The sequence below is a fragment of the Gadus macrocephalus genome, chromosome 14 (assembly GCF_031168955.1).
Source record: "Gadus macrocephalus chromosome 14, ASM3116895v1".
Classification (NCBI taxonomy): domain Eukaryota; kingdom Metazoa; phylum Chordata; class Actinopteri; order Gadiformes; family Gadidae; genus Gadus; species Gadus macrocephalus.
This window is the reverse complement of record NC_082395.1, coordinates 2,578,561-2,594,319: the sequence shown is the minus strand read 5'-3', so window position 1 is coordinate 2,594,319 and position 15,759 is coordinate 2,578,561. Positions and strand designations below refer to the sequence as shown.

Below are 15,759 nucleotides of genomic sequence, written 5' to 3'. Positions count from 1 at the left end.
ATTTTTTCCCCCTTGCATTACTTTTACTTTAATACTTATACTAATAAGTAGTTTTGAAACCAGTAGGCCTACTTTTATACTTTTACTTAAGTAAAAAGCTTGAGTTGATACTTCAACTTCTACAGAAGTGTTTTTAAACGCTAGTATCTATACTTCTAGTATAGATGAGTAATGAATGTGAATACTTTTGACACCTCTGCCCAGGGGTAGGGGTACAGTTGTACCCCAGGGGTAGTAGGGGTACACCAGGGTGTTGTGCTATGGCCATACTGACCTGTCCGGGGCAAGGGCTCACTTTGGATTGGTCAACAATGGTCTTGTTATCAGAAAACCCCACACGCAACGTCGCATTTATGTAACCAATCTAGTTATTCAATTTAAATCAATTCAGTTCTATTTTTAAAGTACAGGTATATTCTCAAAAGGCACTCGATTTATGACAGGGTTAGAATATAGGTCAAGGGACAACGGCACCTACGGTTATTTAAACATGTGAGGATATACTGAAGCCTCTACTTGGATGATACTTAAGTAACAAACACGTCCACTTTCTGTTTGACCGAGGCTTCTGCTCCAGGAAACAACCGGTAACTTCATGCACGTGAATGATGTGTTTTTAATGGTTTGATTAAACAAATATAGATTGAAGAGGATGCAACCTCAGAAATTAGATCCTGGAAATGTCTTTGTTTACAGGCTGTATAGGCTCGGCTGTTGGTCAATTATTTAAACCCACACACTTCACTCTTTAGTGAACCAGAGTAAATCGAGGCACAGATTAATGACATTCATCACTGTAGCCCTTCCAGTGTCAGGACTTGACAGACAACCGTGTCTGTCTGAAATGGCACTATGCCAAAGGTCTCACCATCAAAATGCCATACAAGATTGAGTGGAGGGAAAAAAATGTGTGGGGCTTTGAGCTCATCCATAATCACTGGGGTAGACAATATCCCATCAAAATGTCCAAAAAAAGGAACCCATCCCAATATTAAAGCCCTCAACTCTAGCCACGTGTATCCTAATGGATGCCTCGCTGTCACCATTTTCCCAGTAGTGTAGCCTTGATTCAAGCTGCCGTCTTTTCTTCCTGGTAGTTCAGTTTTTTTCCCCCAGGTCATGGCAACAAGTGAAAAACTATATGATCGCATGAGCAGAAGCAATCACCACTAACTCAGGACGCCTTCAACAGCTATTCTCCTTCTGAGCGACGCAGTCTCACTGAATGTACTCTTCATAGATGCGAGCAGTGTGCACGTTCTGTTCATTTTTCGGAGCTCATTATAGAGGCCTAGAGGACCCCACGATAATCAGACACGAGAGAGTCCATGAGAATATGAAAGTTATTTTCTACCAAAAGAGAAATGCAATAGTAACAATTTACAAATGATATGAACCAAGTAGCTCTGTTGAGCATGATCCACAGGATGTAAATGCAGCATACAATATGTTGTGGCATTGTTCAACCCTTCATTTACATTAAACTGGCCCACCTGACACCTTGATCATGCCATAGTTTGAGCATCGTTGTATTAACGAGGACACCATATGTAGTCAATTTAAAAATCACATTTTATTTGTTACACAAGGAAAAGTATATTAAGAACATGGTACAATAAAATGAAGACAAAGACACTGTGCAAACGAAGCCGAGGGAGAGGAGAGGCCGGACTCAGCGGTTTTTCTTCATCCTCTCCAGCCTCCGGCGGATGTCGTCGAGGCTGCTGCTGCCGCCGCTAGGGGCCGGGGCCGGGGCGGCCGGCCGGGCGGGGCTCTTCGGGGGCCGAGAGGACCCGCTGAACGCCGTGAGGGAGGACAGCGAAGAGGCGCCGCGGGATGGGGACTTCACCGAGCCGCTCTTGGGCTCTTCCTGTGTGACGGGGGAGAGCAGAGAACCGAGATTTGACGAGTGTACCTTTGCGCTCGACCAGTCGCTGGGATTCGGAGTAGATGCTCGTTTACCTATGGAGTGGCCACTACTTTTAAAAAGGGCCTTTTTCTGAAGGACAACTCCTTTAAGTCGGGTTGAATAACAACCGTCGATCTTTTAGTCGTTTTATGCACTGGTTTGGCTACGGACTACTTTATATTATAGGGCTGAAAGCGAGCACAACTTCTGAGCCTGGAAGGTGGTTTTCTGGTGGGGGGCATTCATTAAAAATTTAACAACTGGTTCTATCAAATATAGTGAAATAACTGGTATAAAAACAACCAAAAACCTGTAAAGTGCCGCTTCTTTTAATTCCTCATTCGTTGGTGATGCTAGATTAAAATCATTAAGGTGGTCCAATACACACACAAAAGGATTTTTTAATATCTTCTCCTCGCAGAGCGTCTCACGTTTACCAATCAGGCTTCCCGCCGCGCTGACGAGGGAGTGCCACCGCGTTAAGAACAGGTTATGACCGCTCGTAAAGCTCCACATCGTTTAATGGAGCCTGAACCCTGAAGGCCTGCCGGGCGGCAGGCAGAAATCACGACCCCCGCGTCACCCCGCGTGAAGAGACATCGAAATCACGACGACGCGATTAAAAGCTCTTTTCAAATACAAAAATGATTTGCTTTTAGGAACACGCCCGTTATGCAGATAGTAAAACGTATTAATGAAACGGCGCCTTCCTCACTGGAGCGACCAAAGAAAGGCCATTCAAATTAGTTTCTCAATGCCACGCCATACACGAGGAAGATTGCGGTCGTCGTGCATCAATTACAACATTTCTGAGATGAGCTCATTTCAACGCAGCAGAGCGCCGATACCCGAATGACTAACCGGCTAGCTACCAGTGTTTATGATGACTACAAAGCGACTCAACGCCAACGGCCTCCTTAACCATTACGTCTCTGCAATGGACAGTCGCACGACCGTTATGGTTGGGCGAGAACACTCGTAGGGTTTGGGTTTATCCATCGGGGCATTTGTAGTACGGCTATATAAATATAGTTGAGAGCCGATACTAGTTTATATCCCCTCTAAAAGGGTGGAAGATAGACGGATAAGGAGTTCCCACACGGCTGTACCATCGGCCTGTTCTCGATTCCGGGCCTTTCGCAGAGTATCCTGAATCTCTCCATGTAGTCCACGAGCCTGAGCTCCGGTTGGTCAACGCTGACTTTAACACCTTAAAGGAAGCAGAGAAGCAATGGTTACTCGTTTTGACTTTTTCCATTTTGAAAAACATTACAAATAAAAATCAATGCACTTGATCAGACATTAATGTACACACTTACTGTACGCACTTAATGTACATTGTAACTATTCACAGTACTTAATTGCGTAGCATCTGCCGTAGCTGCCGTCACTGCTGTATACGGGAATGGGTTAGCCTAGCGATCGTTAGTACTTGCCCTTGGTTCTATGAACATCTTTACTGTACCAACATCGATATATTGTCTCACTTCTTAAGACAAATGTACTTATCAGTTCCTCCAGAAAAATGCGGTGTTTTTTTGTGATTGTTTGCGGCCAAAAATCCTTGATTATGCGGCACGGCGATGAAATATGCGGCATATTTATGCGATGAAAGTGCGAGAACTTGCGGAAAAAAAAATCCAGCTCTTCGACGACGTTCACGTCGCGTAATTACGTCACTTCATAACGTTCCCATGGCAACAGGGGGAAATGGCTGCTCTCGTGTGAAGTAAACGCAACATTTTCAACTTTCTGCTAAAATATATGTGACAAAAATGCGGGGATTATGAAATCATGCAAGCCCCGCATATTTCGTTCGGAAATCGGCAATTTATGCGGTGAAAGTGCAGCATATTTGAAAAAAAAATTGGCCCCCGCATGAATATGCCGACTTTGGCTGATTATGCGATTGCATGATCGCGTTTCCCACACCTGCGCTGGGAAGGGTTTCCTCGTTGTACGAGCCGGCGACCTGCAGTACGGCTCTCATCCGTTCCCTGTAGTTCGACGGCTCCTCCTCTGTGCCGCCCTGCTTGGACAGGCCTAGAGGAACACACCGTGAGAACAACATGAGCGTGGGTGGACAAAACGCCAGCTCAGGTATGAACTAGGGGTGTGCACGGGTACACGTGTAACCGGTTAGTAAATCATAACCGATTAGTATGGCGACACATTAGTGCCATAATTCACTAATGTGATAAAAGATGCATTCGGGCGTATTATATAATTCCACACGCGTAGATATTAACTGCGAGCGCGCAAATGATCTCTGCGCGAGCAAAACAGCCTCTCGCGCGCGCAAATTACTTCAGCGCGCGCAAAACAGCCTCTCGCGCGCGCAAATTACCTCAGCGCGCGCAAAACCTCTCGCGAAAGATGTTTTTACGCTCTCGCTCAAATTTAATTTTGGCACTATGGGGGAGGGAACCAAGGCAGGGCGGGCTTTCCTATGATTGGCCGTTTCTGATGCGCGATATTTGATTGACAGCCCTCCTCAACCCTCCTCTCATTCAATTCTGAATTGTACAGTAAATGGCTGAAACGATAGTTACTTATTGTAACTCTAGATTCTATGAGTAAAGGCGCAGCCTTTTAAGGCTATCGCTATTGGGTTATCCCTAGGCGTGAGCCGTAGCACTGAACATTTTGTAATCCCCGACCACCAACAGCGTGGGCCTCAATTACGTCCGCGTGCGGCGTGCCTCAACGACGTCCGCATTTCGCAGATATAGTCGGGCGCCGGCGGACATTCTGCTCCCAATAAACAGCTTTTCTTCAGCTATTTAAAGGACAATGAGGCCGACACATCTATGGCCGATTCTATGAGTATAGGCTGCGCCTATACTCATAGAATCTGGAGTTACAATACGTAACTATCGTTTCAGCCATTTACTGTACAATTCCGAATTGAATGAGAGGAGGGCTGAGGAGGGCTGTCAATCAAATATCGCGCAGCAGAAACGGCCAATCATAGGAAAGCCCGCCCTACCATGGTTCCCTCCCCCATAGTGCCAAAATTAAATTTGAGCGAGAGCGTAAAAACATCTTTCGCAAGAGGTTTTGCGCGAGCTGAGGTAATTTGCGCGCGCGAGAGGCTGTTTTGCGCACGCTGTGGTAATTTGCGCGCGCGATAGGCTGTTTTGCGCGCGCAGAGATCATTTGCGCGCTCGCAGTTAATATCTACACGTGTGGAATAATATAATACGCCCGAATGCATCTTTTATCACGTTAGTGAATTATGGCACTAATGTGTCGCCATAGATTAGCGAAAATCTGTAAATGAAAACCGAAAAAAAATGATTTCACCGCGCCATTCATTTCACCAACGAATGGCGCGGTGAAGAATAATAAGAATAAGTTTTCTGATTACAGTTTAATGAAACAGTAAGCTGACAACATCCTAATTAACAGCGCAACTGCAAATTAACCACACGGAGATAACCATGCCAACCGGTCAAACGAAATCTCTTTGCGATCATTCTGCTCGCGCATTCCGCCGTGTTGATAAACAAATAATCCCCCTATTGAACGAAGTTAAACCGAGTGAGCGCGACTGCGGTCCACTTTAAAAAAACTAAACAAAAAAAATAATTTATTAATAGAAAAAACGGTTAATCGTGTACACAAAAAAAAAAAAAAAAAAGGGTTGTGTAACCGTTCACACCCCTATTCCAGCTCAGGTGTGAACCCAGATCCAACACGTGGCGCGGTGCCTACCTGTGGTGGGAGGACGGCACTCTGCCCGCCTCTCGGCGGAGATCTTGGCCAGGCCACTCTCGATGAAGCTCTGCCACGTGGGCGGTAGGGAGCTGAGGTCCACGTCGGGGTGCGTTCGCTTGTGCTCCCAAAGCTCCATGAGGCCCTGCAGAGCGCAGCAGAGTACGATTACAATCAGGGCATTTAGCAGACGCTTTTATCCAGAGCGACTTACATCAGTTAACACACACGTTGACACACGTTCGGCAGGTTATGATTAACCTGCCGGGAAAAATCATAATCACGATTATGCAAACGATTACATTCGAGTTTGAAAACATGGGGTATTAATTCAGCATGTCTCAGAGATAAAAAAAAATTGTAACAGAGAACTTTGAAATTAGAGCTCGAAAAAAATACACAAAATGGTCAAAAAGAAAATGTTACAATCTAAAACGATATTCAGATATGTATCCAGCTGTTAGTTTGACGCTAAAATCAAAATCGCGATCAAAATTCGATTAATCGCCCAGCCCTAACCGACGGCAGAGTCGACCATGCAAGGCGACAGCCAGCTCGTCGGGAGCAGTTAGGGTTAAATGTCTCGCTCGGGGACACCTCAGCTAGGAGGAGCTGGGGATCGAACTAGCAACCTTCCGGTTGCATGGCAACTGCTCTACCTCCCGAGCCAGGGTCACCGCAGTGGAGAACGGTCTCGGTGGTCACAATGTTGTCGAGCGATATTAACACCACGACGTTCACGCTGACGTAAAGAAAGGCCCACTCACTTCTTGGGCGGCTTTCTTGGAGCAGATCTTCTTGAGGATCTGGTCCAGGTCCGGGTCCCCTTTGCTCTTCTGTCCCTGTTGCGGAGGATGAGGTGTTTACTCGGGCCGATGCCGTGGCGCGTCGCGTCGGTCAAAGGCAGTGTGTTGGGGAGTACGTACCGCGGGTTCCAGGGCCGGCCCCGTCTTGTTGGCGGGCGACTTGAGGGCTTTCTTCAGCTGGGCCTCCAGGTCCGACTCACTGCGGTTCACCAGGGTCAGGTGCTCCAGGATCTACACAAACCAAGCCTCTGCTCAATAACACTTCACATTGACCTTCAGGGCATCTAGGCAGACGCCCTTATCCAAAGCGACAAAGTACATTCCTCAGAAGAAAGAGAAACAATGATACATCGCTGTCGGTACAGTAGGGATGTGCATAGATCCAAGTACTAACCTTCGCTAGGTTAACCCCATTCCCAGTATACAACAAAGCTAGCTAGGATAAGATGCTACACAAGGCTAAGTACTATTTTTTATGGACGTAAAAATAGGTTTGAAGGCACGACTTTATCAACCAAAAGCTGCATGAACCACATCAATACATTTATTTACATAACATAGAAAGCATCAATCTTCCCACCATCAATAACAATATGAACCTGAAATGGGATAGTTTTTGTGCTCTGTACCAATTACCTCGGTCATTTCTTCCCTGGTCCATAATACATTTAGACCAACACTGAGGATACTTGGTGGACAGGGACGCCTAAGGTCTGGACTGGCATCAGTTAAGGTCCAGACACACCAAACGTAAGTCAGAGAGAGAGTGGTGACTGAGGCCAACTGCTGCTTTGCCTGCCTCTTGGTCAAAAAGCTGCACTACACACGCAAAGACTACAGACAAATAGCACACAGGTGCAATAACCAGAAGTGAGGCGGTGGTCTGTGTTGGTCAAACAAAAATGGGACCTTGGAAGACCTAGGACTGCGGATAGATGCAAATGAGGATTTTTTGCTTGAAGTTTCTCTGTAGTAGTCGTACAGAGCTGGCCTCTCCTGATTCTGAGCAGTAGGGAGACTTCCCTCACCAATGCACTCGATTCCTCAATTAACATCTTACATCACGCTCTTCAATAAAACATGAATTTAAAAAAGAAATCCACATATTTCTTTTTTTCTGTATTGATGTACAAAAAAAAAGAAGCACATCACAAGAACCAATCCCTGAACAATGAGCCCGGTCTAATAACAAGCAATTTAACTTTGGTAGAACGGCTCTGAATATATTGAGATCTCTACATCACTAGAATGAATTAAATAAGTTTTGTGCGATAATAAAGTATTGTTTAATAATTGTGCTGAGTGGGCTTCCAACCAGCCAACGATGGCTGTTGCTGTGTCCTGGCAGGCTTATTCGTTGTTAAAAAAATCATTTTTAATGACCAGTGGAACTGCTTTGATACCAAGATAATTCATCAGGATTATGCATGTCCCGAAAACACAAAAAAAAGCAATACTGCTGATCCCATGGGATCCCGGGTGAACTTGGAAGCAAATCCGCTGATGGTGAAAAGCTCCACATTGCCAAGTACCGCCTGCAAATACAACTCAATGGATAAGGGGGGGGGGTTTGTCTTAAGCTACGGCCCAATGTAAAACCAAAGTACATCCCCCGCCGTTACAGAAACATTTGTGGCTTTAGAACTGGGTGGATTATCTGAGCCGACTCGTGTCCTGTAAGCATCTTTCCGTCTCCTCAACCAGAATTGACCACCTGCAGTCAGCTGCCCCCCATTCAACTACAGTCGTAGATTGGGTCAGGGAAAGGGTCAGGGACAGTATAAATCATGTCCCGGTCTGACTGATGGTACACGTCGCATCCATTTTGACTTATATTAGACTAACAGTTAAATACAAATACTGCATAACACAAGCTTCACCAAAATATCATTTTAGCAAAACAAATAAATAATTAAAATGCAGTGAAAAAAGTTATTTTTACACTTTTTTACAAAGACCAGTCACTTGGGTGCAGGAGGTAGAGTAATTAACTTGAGGTGCATTGCCTGTAGGGCTGTGGATGAGCGCGGTGAGCTCGCTGACCTTGGGGCCGGTGAGCCGGCACAGCGTGTGCAGCAGGGTCTTCAGCGTGCGCTGGGTCATGTCGTTGGGCGGCCGCTGCTGCTTCTCCTTCGCCAGCATCTTCTTGAAGTTGTGGATGTCGAGCAGGATGCGGTCCAGGTTCACCTTGGAGATGTTCTGCGGTAGGAACCGGTTGATCCTCCACAGACACTGGAGAGAGAAGAAAAAAAAAAAAAAAAAAACACAACTGTTGAACGGATCCCTTCGTTGGGCGCCCAGAAGCGAGCAGCTTTGTCCGCCGCGAGGTTACCTTCATGACGTAGTCGGAGAAGTTGGAGGACACCGAGGAGGCCAGGGCTTCCTGGAGCAGCACCAGCAGAGCGCTGCAGAGGGAGACGGGAGAGTTACAACTCAACCCCATTTGTCGCCGACAGCCCGTCATCATTTTGAACCATGTAAAAATTGGGTTTCCAAACGGTGGGTCGCAGCAGGAGAGCAAGAGGGTGACGGAATAACGGGTCTTCTCGAAACGATATCTACATTAATACACGCCATGTCGGCTTCTTTTGATCATCAGTACGTTTGAAAAGTGCAGAGGGAATCGTCTGAGTCGAGTTCCGGACACACAGTGCTTATGATACAATACAACTTTATTAATCCCACTGGGGGCAATTTGGTTAAGCAGCCTGTTTTACATATAGTAACATACAAACAACAAATACGGCGCATTTAGTAGTCGAATTGCAGAGGGGATGACTGACACACACACACACACACACACACACACACACACCTGAGGATGTTGGTCTGGTCGGCCTGCTCGAAGAGGTGCCTGAACAGGAAGTTGATGGAGCTGATGACCTTGGACCCCTGCCCCAGCGCCTCCACCCGGGGGTCCAACATGGCGGTGAGCAGTGCCTCCACCAGGTCCTTCAGCACACCCGACGACATCTCCAGGGCCAGGAAGTCCACGCCCAGCAGCTGAAGGGAGCGGGACACGTAGCAGCGTTTTAGTAAAAAGGCGTTATCCCAGCGTGAGGACTCCGAGAGACGGGGGAAGGAGAACTAATACACTAGAGCTCCGTTTCCTCTGGCAGATCGGAAAGCTCAGTTTCCTCTGGCAGATCGGAAACAGCGAGACGAGGGTGTTGCTCAGTTTTTCAAATCCAATACCATTACCAGTTTGTCAACTCAATCATTTTTATCGCCATCCTACTTTTGAGTGCAAACACAAGTTTGTATTTCTTTACAAAAAGAAAACCCACACCAACGCTTGAGATTGCAACAGCTGTTCATTGGAATTCCAGATAAAGGAATGACGCCGAACCATTTTTACTTTTGTAATTTTAGGGCGGATTGCTTAGCCTAGTTTTTTGTTTTTACCCTTTTACAGAAACCTGCAAAAGAATCCTGCCTAAAAAAAAAAAAAGTAGCGCAGTTGGGCAACCGGGTCTTGGCAGCGTAAACCAAACGGCAGGCCTCCGTCAACACACTCATTGGAGCCCATTCCTCAAGACAAGCGTAGAAGACTCCCGTCGTATGGTTTAATATCATTTTTTCCTTTTCTCTTATCTTATTGTTTAGTTTTAATCATAACAGCGGGGGACTTGTTAATTGGCATCAGGTGGAACAGGCAGTTTTGATTTGAAAAGCGGGGGAATGAATGAGTCCAAGAGGGGCTCACCGTGATGACGGTGCCGATGATGCAGCTGTACAGGTTGGGGACGGCCTCCTTGGCCACGCGCTGGTCCGCCAGGTGGACCCTGTGGGTGAGCCGGAGCTGCTGCACCGTGGCGCTCAGGAACTGGTTCACGTTGCCCGCCACCACCTGGGAGCGCTCGCCCTGCTGCAACACCTCGTCCATCTGGAACAGGGAGGGGGGGGGGGGGGGGAGAGGAGTGCGGGCTCAATTAGTGCCACGCCGTTGAGAGTGAGTCTGAAGCAGCTCGGTGGATCGACCCCCACCCCCGCTAACCGCGTGGGTAATATTCCTCGAAAGAGACACCGGTTCGATTCCCACCTGTGGTCCTATGACACGTGTCATTCCCCCCTCATCTTCAACCCACTATCCTGTGTCCGTCAATAGTCCTGTCCATGAATAGGAATATAGAGCCAATAGAAAAAGGGCCTCTGCTTTTAGCCCGCCTCTGGCTTATTTCTGACCAATCAGGGCATCACTCCCCTGATTCGGGGGGAGTCCATCTTGCCTTTCAAAAACACAAGGAATTATCATCCCAATGGTGGCGACACTTAGGGATGGCGGGAGAGAGCTGAGATTGGATTGTTTTTTTTGGAGCTTCATTTCAAATACCTTATGCTCCCTCGCCCCCTTTACAACCATGGAGAGACAAATCACCATGTTTGACTGATTTGGCTTTCCGTTACATCATGGTCATTACCAAATCAATACACAGCCACGTTATGAGCCCCGTCATCTAAACGTGCGCATAAAGTCCCAAATGAGACACCGGCACACCGATGTAGGCCGCGCGCTCCTCATACCTGGGTGAAGGCCTGCACGCTGGTGTTGATGTCTTCAGAGGCCACCTTGAAGATGACCATGCTGATGACGGCAGCAGGACTTGGCTGGTGTCGCGTTTGTGGCCTATAAAAAACCAAAAAGATAGTTAAATTATTAAAAAGCCTACAAAAGAAGTATCAACCGTTCACAAATGTATTCTGAACCATAAAGATCCATAAAGTGCAAATGTCGATACGTTTTACGGTTGTTTCTTTTGAAACTCCCTCGTGCGCTATAAAAGCATATTCGGAACAAAACAAAAATAAAACAGCAGCGTACTAAAAGAGGGCATAAAGAGCGTGAATAAATCCCAATGCCTCTACAAAAAGTTTTGCATTTTATAATCCAACTGAAGCAGTTTCACGGACAACACGCTCTGTGACAAACGGTGCCATCTGTTAAGTACCGTATGCATCATTACTCCCATGCCGTAGGGGGCGCTCTGTTAAGTGCAACATTGTTCTGGTGTGAGTAAATCAGAGTTCGATGGATATCAACGTCTCGATCTGCGTTATTAACAAGTCATCCTTATATAGCGAACATCGTCTTGTCCTACCTGGGCTGGGGCAGGGGCATGCCATCGGGCGTCAGGTCGTCCAGGTTGTGCTCCAGCAGGACGGGGCCCTTGACCGGCGTCCAGCCGACCTCGAACTGCGCAAAGTCCAGGTCCAACTGCACCTTCCACGGGGGGGCCTCCTGGTCCTGGGGCCCCGTTGCACCCTGGGAGCGCGGCGGACTGCGGTGAGAGACGGGTACGCCGGTGAGAGACGGGTACATCGGTGAGTTGATGAACAACGGTGAGAGACGGGTACATCGGTGAGATCGGACGACGGCGCCGTGGACAGAGCGGGGGGGGGGGTCGTTCCAGGAGACGGCAATGAATCAAATAATCCAAAACAAAAAAGAAAACTATTTTCAAAGACAGACGGCAATTTAACACGGTGACGGCTAGAGCGGCGACGCCTCATTGTGTACCTCCTGTGTTTTTCTTCAGAGCAGGTTCTCAAAACAAACGTCTTTCAAGGTGCTTCAAAACACCAACCGTACCATCTAGCTGATGCATTTATCGTTCGAAAAAACGATTTCTCTGAAGGACGTTTTATTATTTGCTTTAAAGTGTCTGCTCAGAAGAAGAGTCCCTTTTCCAGGAAACACAAGACCATTGACGCGTTCCAATATCCATACTATCCGTACTTACTAGCCTAAGTTTGAGTACGTAGGGCGTTCCGATTCAGATCGGGCGAAAATAAGTGTATTGAAAGGACCCGGATGGTGTCCTCAAAACGGTCAAATCGCGAAGTGTGGATCGCCGTACACTTTTCGTACTCGGCGACGTAGCGGCCCATCTTAGCTACGTAGCGGAAGAGGGCGGAGCCAGGCTGCGCCAAAGTCGGCGCATTTACCACATAGCCTGCATTAATAGAGTCATTTTGTAGTTTTTATAGCTTTTATAGCTTTTTATAGCAGCTAGGCGTAAAGAGTTCACCGTACAAAGCGAGATGTTTATTACGGGGGAGGAGCCGCGGCGGCAGTCGTGATCGTAATTTCCGCTTAGTGCACCACGGAGTATTCGTTTTCGAAACAACACCGACATCTGAAAATTAGCACACTTGGTGAGGGCGGATAGTGTACTTCGTTTAAGGGGGGGGGGGGGGGCTACCGTGGCTTGGCGGCCGCGTTGTCGTCAGCCGGCTTGCGCAGCACGCTGGCGTTGGCGTGGGAAGGCACCGTCCTGCAGGGTTTGCTGTCCTCGACGGGCTTGGCCGTCTCTTTGGCCGAGCGCTTGATTCTCTCCTCCAGCATGCTGAGATCCTTCTCCGATAGCTGGGGAGGGAGGGGGGGGGAAAGAGTGTGAGGCATGGTGTTTACAATGCGTAAATGGTCAATGAACTGCGGTTATACAGCGCTTTTCTAACCAGTGCCCACTCCTCAAAGCGCTTTACAATATCGCCCAACATTCATGCACACTGTCACAGACCGACGGCGGCGTCGTCAATCACGCAGGGCGACAGCCAGCTTGTTGGGAACAGTCAGGGTGAGGCGTCTTGCTCAGGGACACCTCGACACTTAAAGGGGACATATTGCACCAACAGGTGCGAGCGTGATTAGCCATTGCAAGCCGTTTTGAAAATGTGCAGTTTCTGACATCACAGGTGGGCGTGTCCACCTAGATGTATGACGGATAGATGAGCAACATTTGCTACAGTCCACTGGGTAGGCTGGTAGACGGATCCATCTAGCACACATCTCGTCACAGATTCACATGTCACAGCTTGTCATGGCTAATCACACTCACACCTGGTGGTACAATATGTCCCCTTTTAGCTAGGAGGAGACGAGGATTGAACTAGCAACCTTCTGGTTACAAGTCAACCTCGTCTACCACCTGAGCCACAGCCGCCCTAGAATGCGTTGCCTCCGTCTCTTTATATTTATCCGTCGCTTCACCAGAGAGCCTTTTGGAGAAGGGTGAAGACCACTCGAGAGAACGGCTGATAATTGGTCCTTAAAAGAGGGTGAAGAGGGTTTAAAGGCGTCGCCGAAAGGCGTTCAAAACAATTTCCTTAAATTATTTCTTTAGTGCACACTTTCGTCTCCCACTCACGAAAGTCCTCTAGACCTTTGCAGAAAGTTACCTTTTCTTTTTAAGATTGAGTTTATAATTTGTGGTATCAAGTGCTCTGTAGGCCTATTTAATTAACCCTGCGGTTTTTCTTAGAACGGCAACACACAAACACCTTGTTCACTGGCCAGAGAATTGCTGCCAACGCAAATTAAACTCGATTATTGCATTGGCATTTGATGTGGCTTTTTTTTGCACTTTCAAAAAGAAGTGCAAATTGCTTTGTCGGGTTCCACACAGACGGCGACATTAAGAACCAATACTTTCTATGGTCAGTCGAGGGAAGTCTGCTGAAGGCGAAAGAAGCCCGTCCACAACCATTCTTTCCTTCCCAATACCTGAACTTCAATAGCGGCTGACACAGAGTATACACCGATTCAGCATTGTAACTACCAATAGCATTTCTTATTGAAGATGATATCAATGTATAGTCGGTTCCCTTGCCGTCGACCCTTACTGAAAATATCTCTTCAGAACTACATAATATATATTCATAATAAGATATTTGCATTCTTGCAAGTGTCCCTGCATCCATGTTTTTCAGATTTGGTAGCTCGAAGATTGCGCGTTTGCCATTACAACTTTCCACCTCCAACCATTAACATACGCGTTTGTGATGTTCTTTGCATGTGTAGCTAATGAGGTCGTCACGTGATGTATCGGATCGGCGAATAGACTTGCGTTCTCTGTGATTTCTGATTCTGCATTTGCGATACCGGTAGTCTAGCCTGGCTATTGCCAGACCAAGCTCAATCGTAGATTGATTGAGGTTGGTTTGGGGAGGCTGCTGTCATTTTCTTCAGCACAAGAGGCGTGATCAACAGGCCTAGTTCAACTGACTCATCCCGCGATTGGCTGCTTCCCTGTCCGTCATTGTGTTAAACAAGCCAATAGCGCGCCTGGGGGAGAAGCCAGCTTGGTGATTGGCTCCCGCAAAAACGTATTGGATGCAGAAAGAAAGGCATTCCTCTTCTCCAGACCCTTCTGCGGGGCGAATTCAAATCGCCGGCAGAACGGGCTGGGGGGCACCCAGTCTAGGCATAGTCACCACTCTATGGGCAACGCTGGGCTTACGTTCCCGACGAGCTTGTAGATCTGCTCTCCGACCATGTTGTAGACCGCCACGATGGTGTTGAGCGCCGCGTTGCGGACCAGTGTGTCCCGGTCGCCGATGTGCACGGCGATCTCCTTCAGCGCCTTGGCTGGCGTCGGCTGGCAGACCGACAAACCGAACAGCGGGATGAGACAGCCCAGCTCCTCCAGACACTCTGTGGGACACACACACAGCGGAGATATTAAGAGAGGTGGAGCGGGGGACGGGAGTTTGTCACCTTTAATGGCCACAAATGAGAACCCCCGGCAGGAGAGAAGGACCCATCAAGCAACGCACACGGGGGAAATTAATCAAACGCCTTAGATAAAGAGACCGTCGACCCGTCGGCCCCAGAGTTTTCTTTCACTCAACCCGCCGTCCCCTCCAATTACACTCCGGGATAACTCCTCTCACCAGAACGCTGCTTGGAGTTCTTGGACTTGGCGCCGTCCATGATGAGGGGGAAGAGCCGGCTGGCCGGGTACACCTTAGCCAGGTTGGCCATGATGAAGCGGACGTCCTTCCGCACCACGTCCTTCGACTCTCCCATCTTCAGACCCCGACAGGACAGACGGAGAGACACACACAAGTTAGGCAGACGCATCATTTCAGAGATGGTAAATAAATAAATCGCCCGATTGAGGTGGGGGGGAGGGGTGCTTTTCAGATGGCCCCCGTGCACATCGTGTGTCACCATGGAGACTCGGGGAGGGGCTCGCGACCGCCACTGCAGTCAAATGCAACCCCCACCGACAGCGCAACTCATCATTATGCACCCCCAGTCAAAACACACAGTGACGATAAGAGGACAGTTGGGTCACAGGCCAGAGAGGGGGGGGAGCACGCTAGCGCCCGACCGATATTGATTTTTGAGTGCCGATGCCGATTATTTTCAGAGAAAAATTACGATTACATCGGCCGATTTTTAAAAAATAAATAAATAAATAAATAAAAAGCATATAAAACATAGTTTTTGATACCTTAAATATACTTTAAACACTTTTGACGAATATGTGAATTGAATGCAGAATCTTTGAGTGTTTTAGAATACATTTACAGTCAAAAATG

The 15,759-nt window shown here is 47.7% G+C and overlaps 1 protein-coding gene and 1 non-coding gene across 3 annotated transcripts in view; both read right to left on the bottom strand.

The window, feature by feature from the left end:
* Positions 1–1,643: 1,643 nt before the first annotated feature.
* Positions 1,644–15,759, bottom strand: part of LOC132472426 (cytoskeleton-associated protein 5-like) — a 30,180-nt gene continuing 16,064 nt past the window's right edge. For both annotated transcript variants that reach the window (XM_060072028.1, XM_060072029.1), the window contains 15 exons: positions 15,106–15,241; positions 14,673–14,866; positions 12,636–12,799; positions 11,532–11,711; positions 10,957–11,059; positions 10,139–10,318; positions 9,248–9,435; positions 8,765–8,837; positions 8,476–8,664; positions 6,553–6,663; positions 6,394–6,468; positions 5,627–5,771; positions 3,842–3,952; positions 3,019–3,119; positions 1,644–1,870 (listed from right to left, as the gene is read on the bottom strand). In XM_060072028.1, the coding sequence (XP_059928011.1) occupies positions 1,673–1,870; positions 3,019–3,119; positions 3,842–3,952; positions 5,627–5,771; positions 6,394–6,468; positions 6,553–6,663; positions 8,476–8,664; positions 8,765–8,837; positions 9,248–9,435; positions 10,139–10,318; positions 10,957–11,059; positions 11,532–11,711; positions 12,636–12,799; positions 14,673–14,866; positions 15,106–15,241 (2,148 nt within the window). In that variant the 3' untranslated portion in view covers positions 1,644–1,672. The remainder of the gene's footprint in view (positions 1,871–3,018; positions 3,120–3,841; positions 3,953–5,626; positions 5,772–6,393; positions 6,469–6,552; positions 6,664–8,475; positions 8,665–8,764; positions 8,838–9,247; positions 9,436–10,138; positions 10,319–10,956; positions 11,060–11,531; positions 11,712–12,635; positions 12,800–14,672; positions 14,867–15,105; positions 15,242–15,759) is intronic.
* LOC132472674 (small nucleolar RNA SNORD67) lies at positions 15,349–15,468 on the bottom strand. Its single transcript, XR_009529144.1, has one exon. It is a non-coding gene; the product is annotated as a small nucleolar RNA SNORD67 (small nucleolar RNA).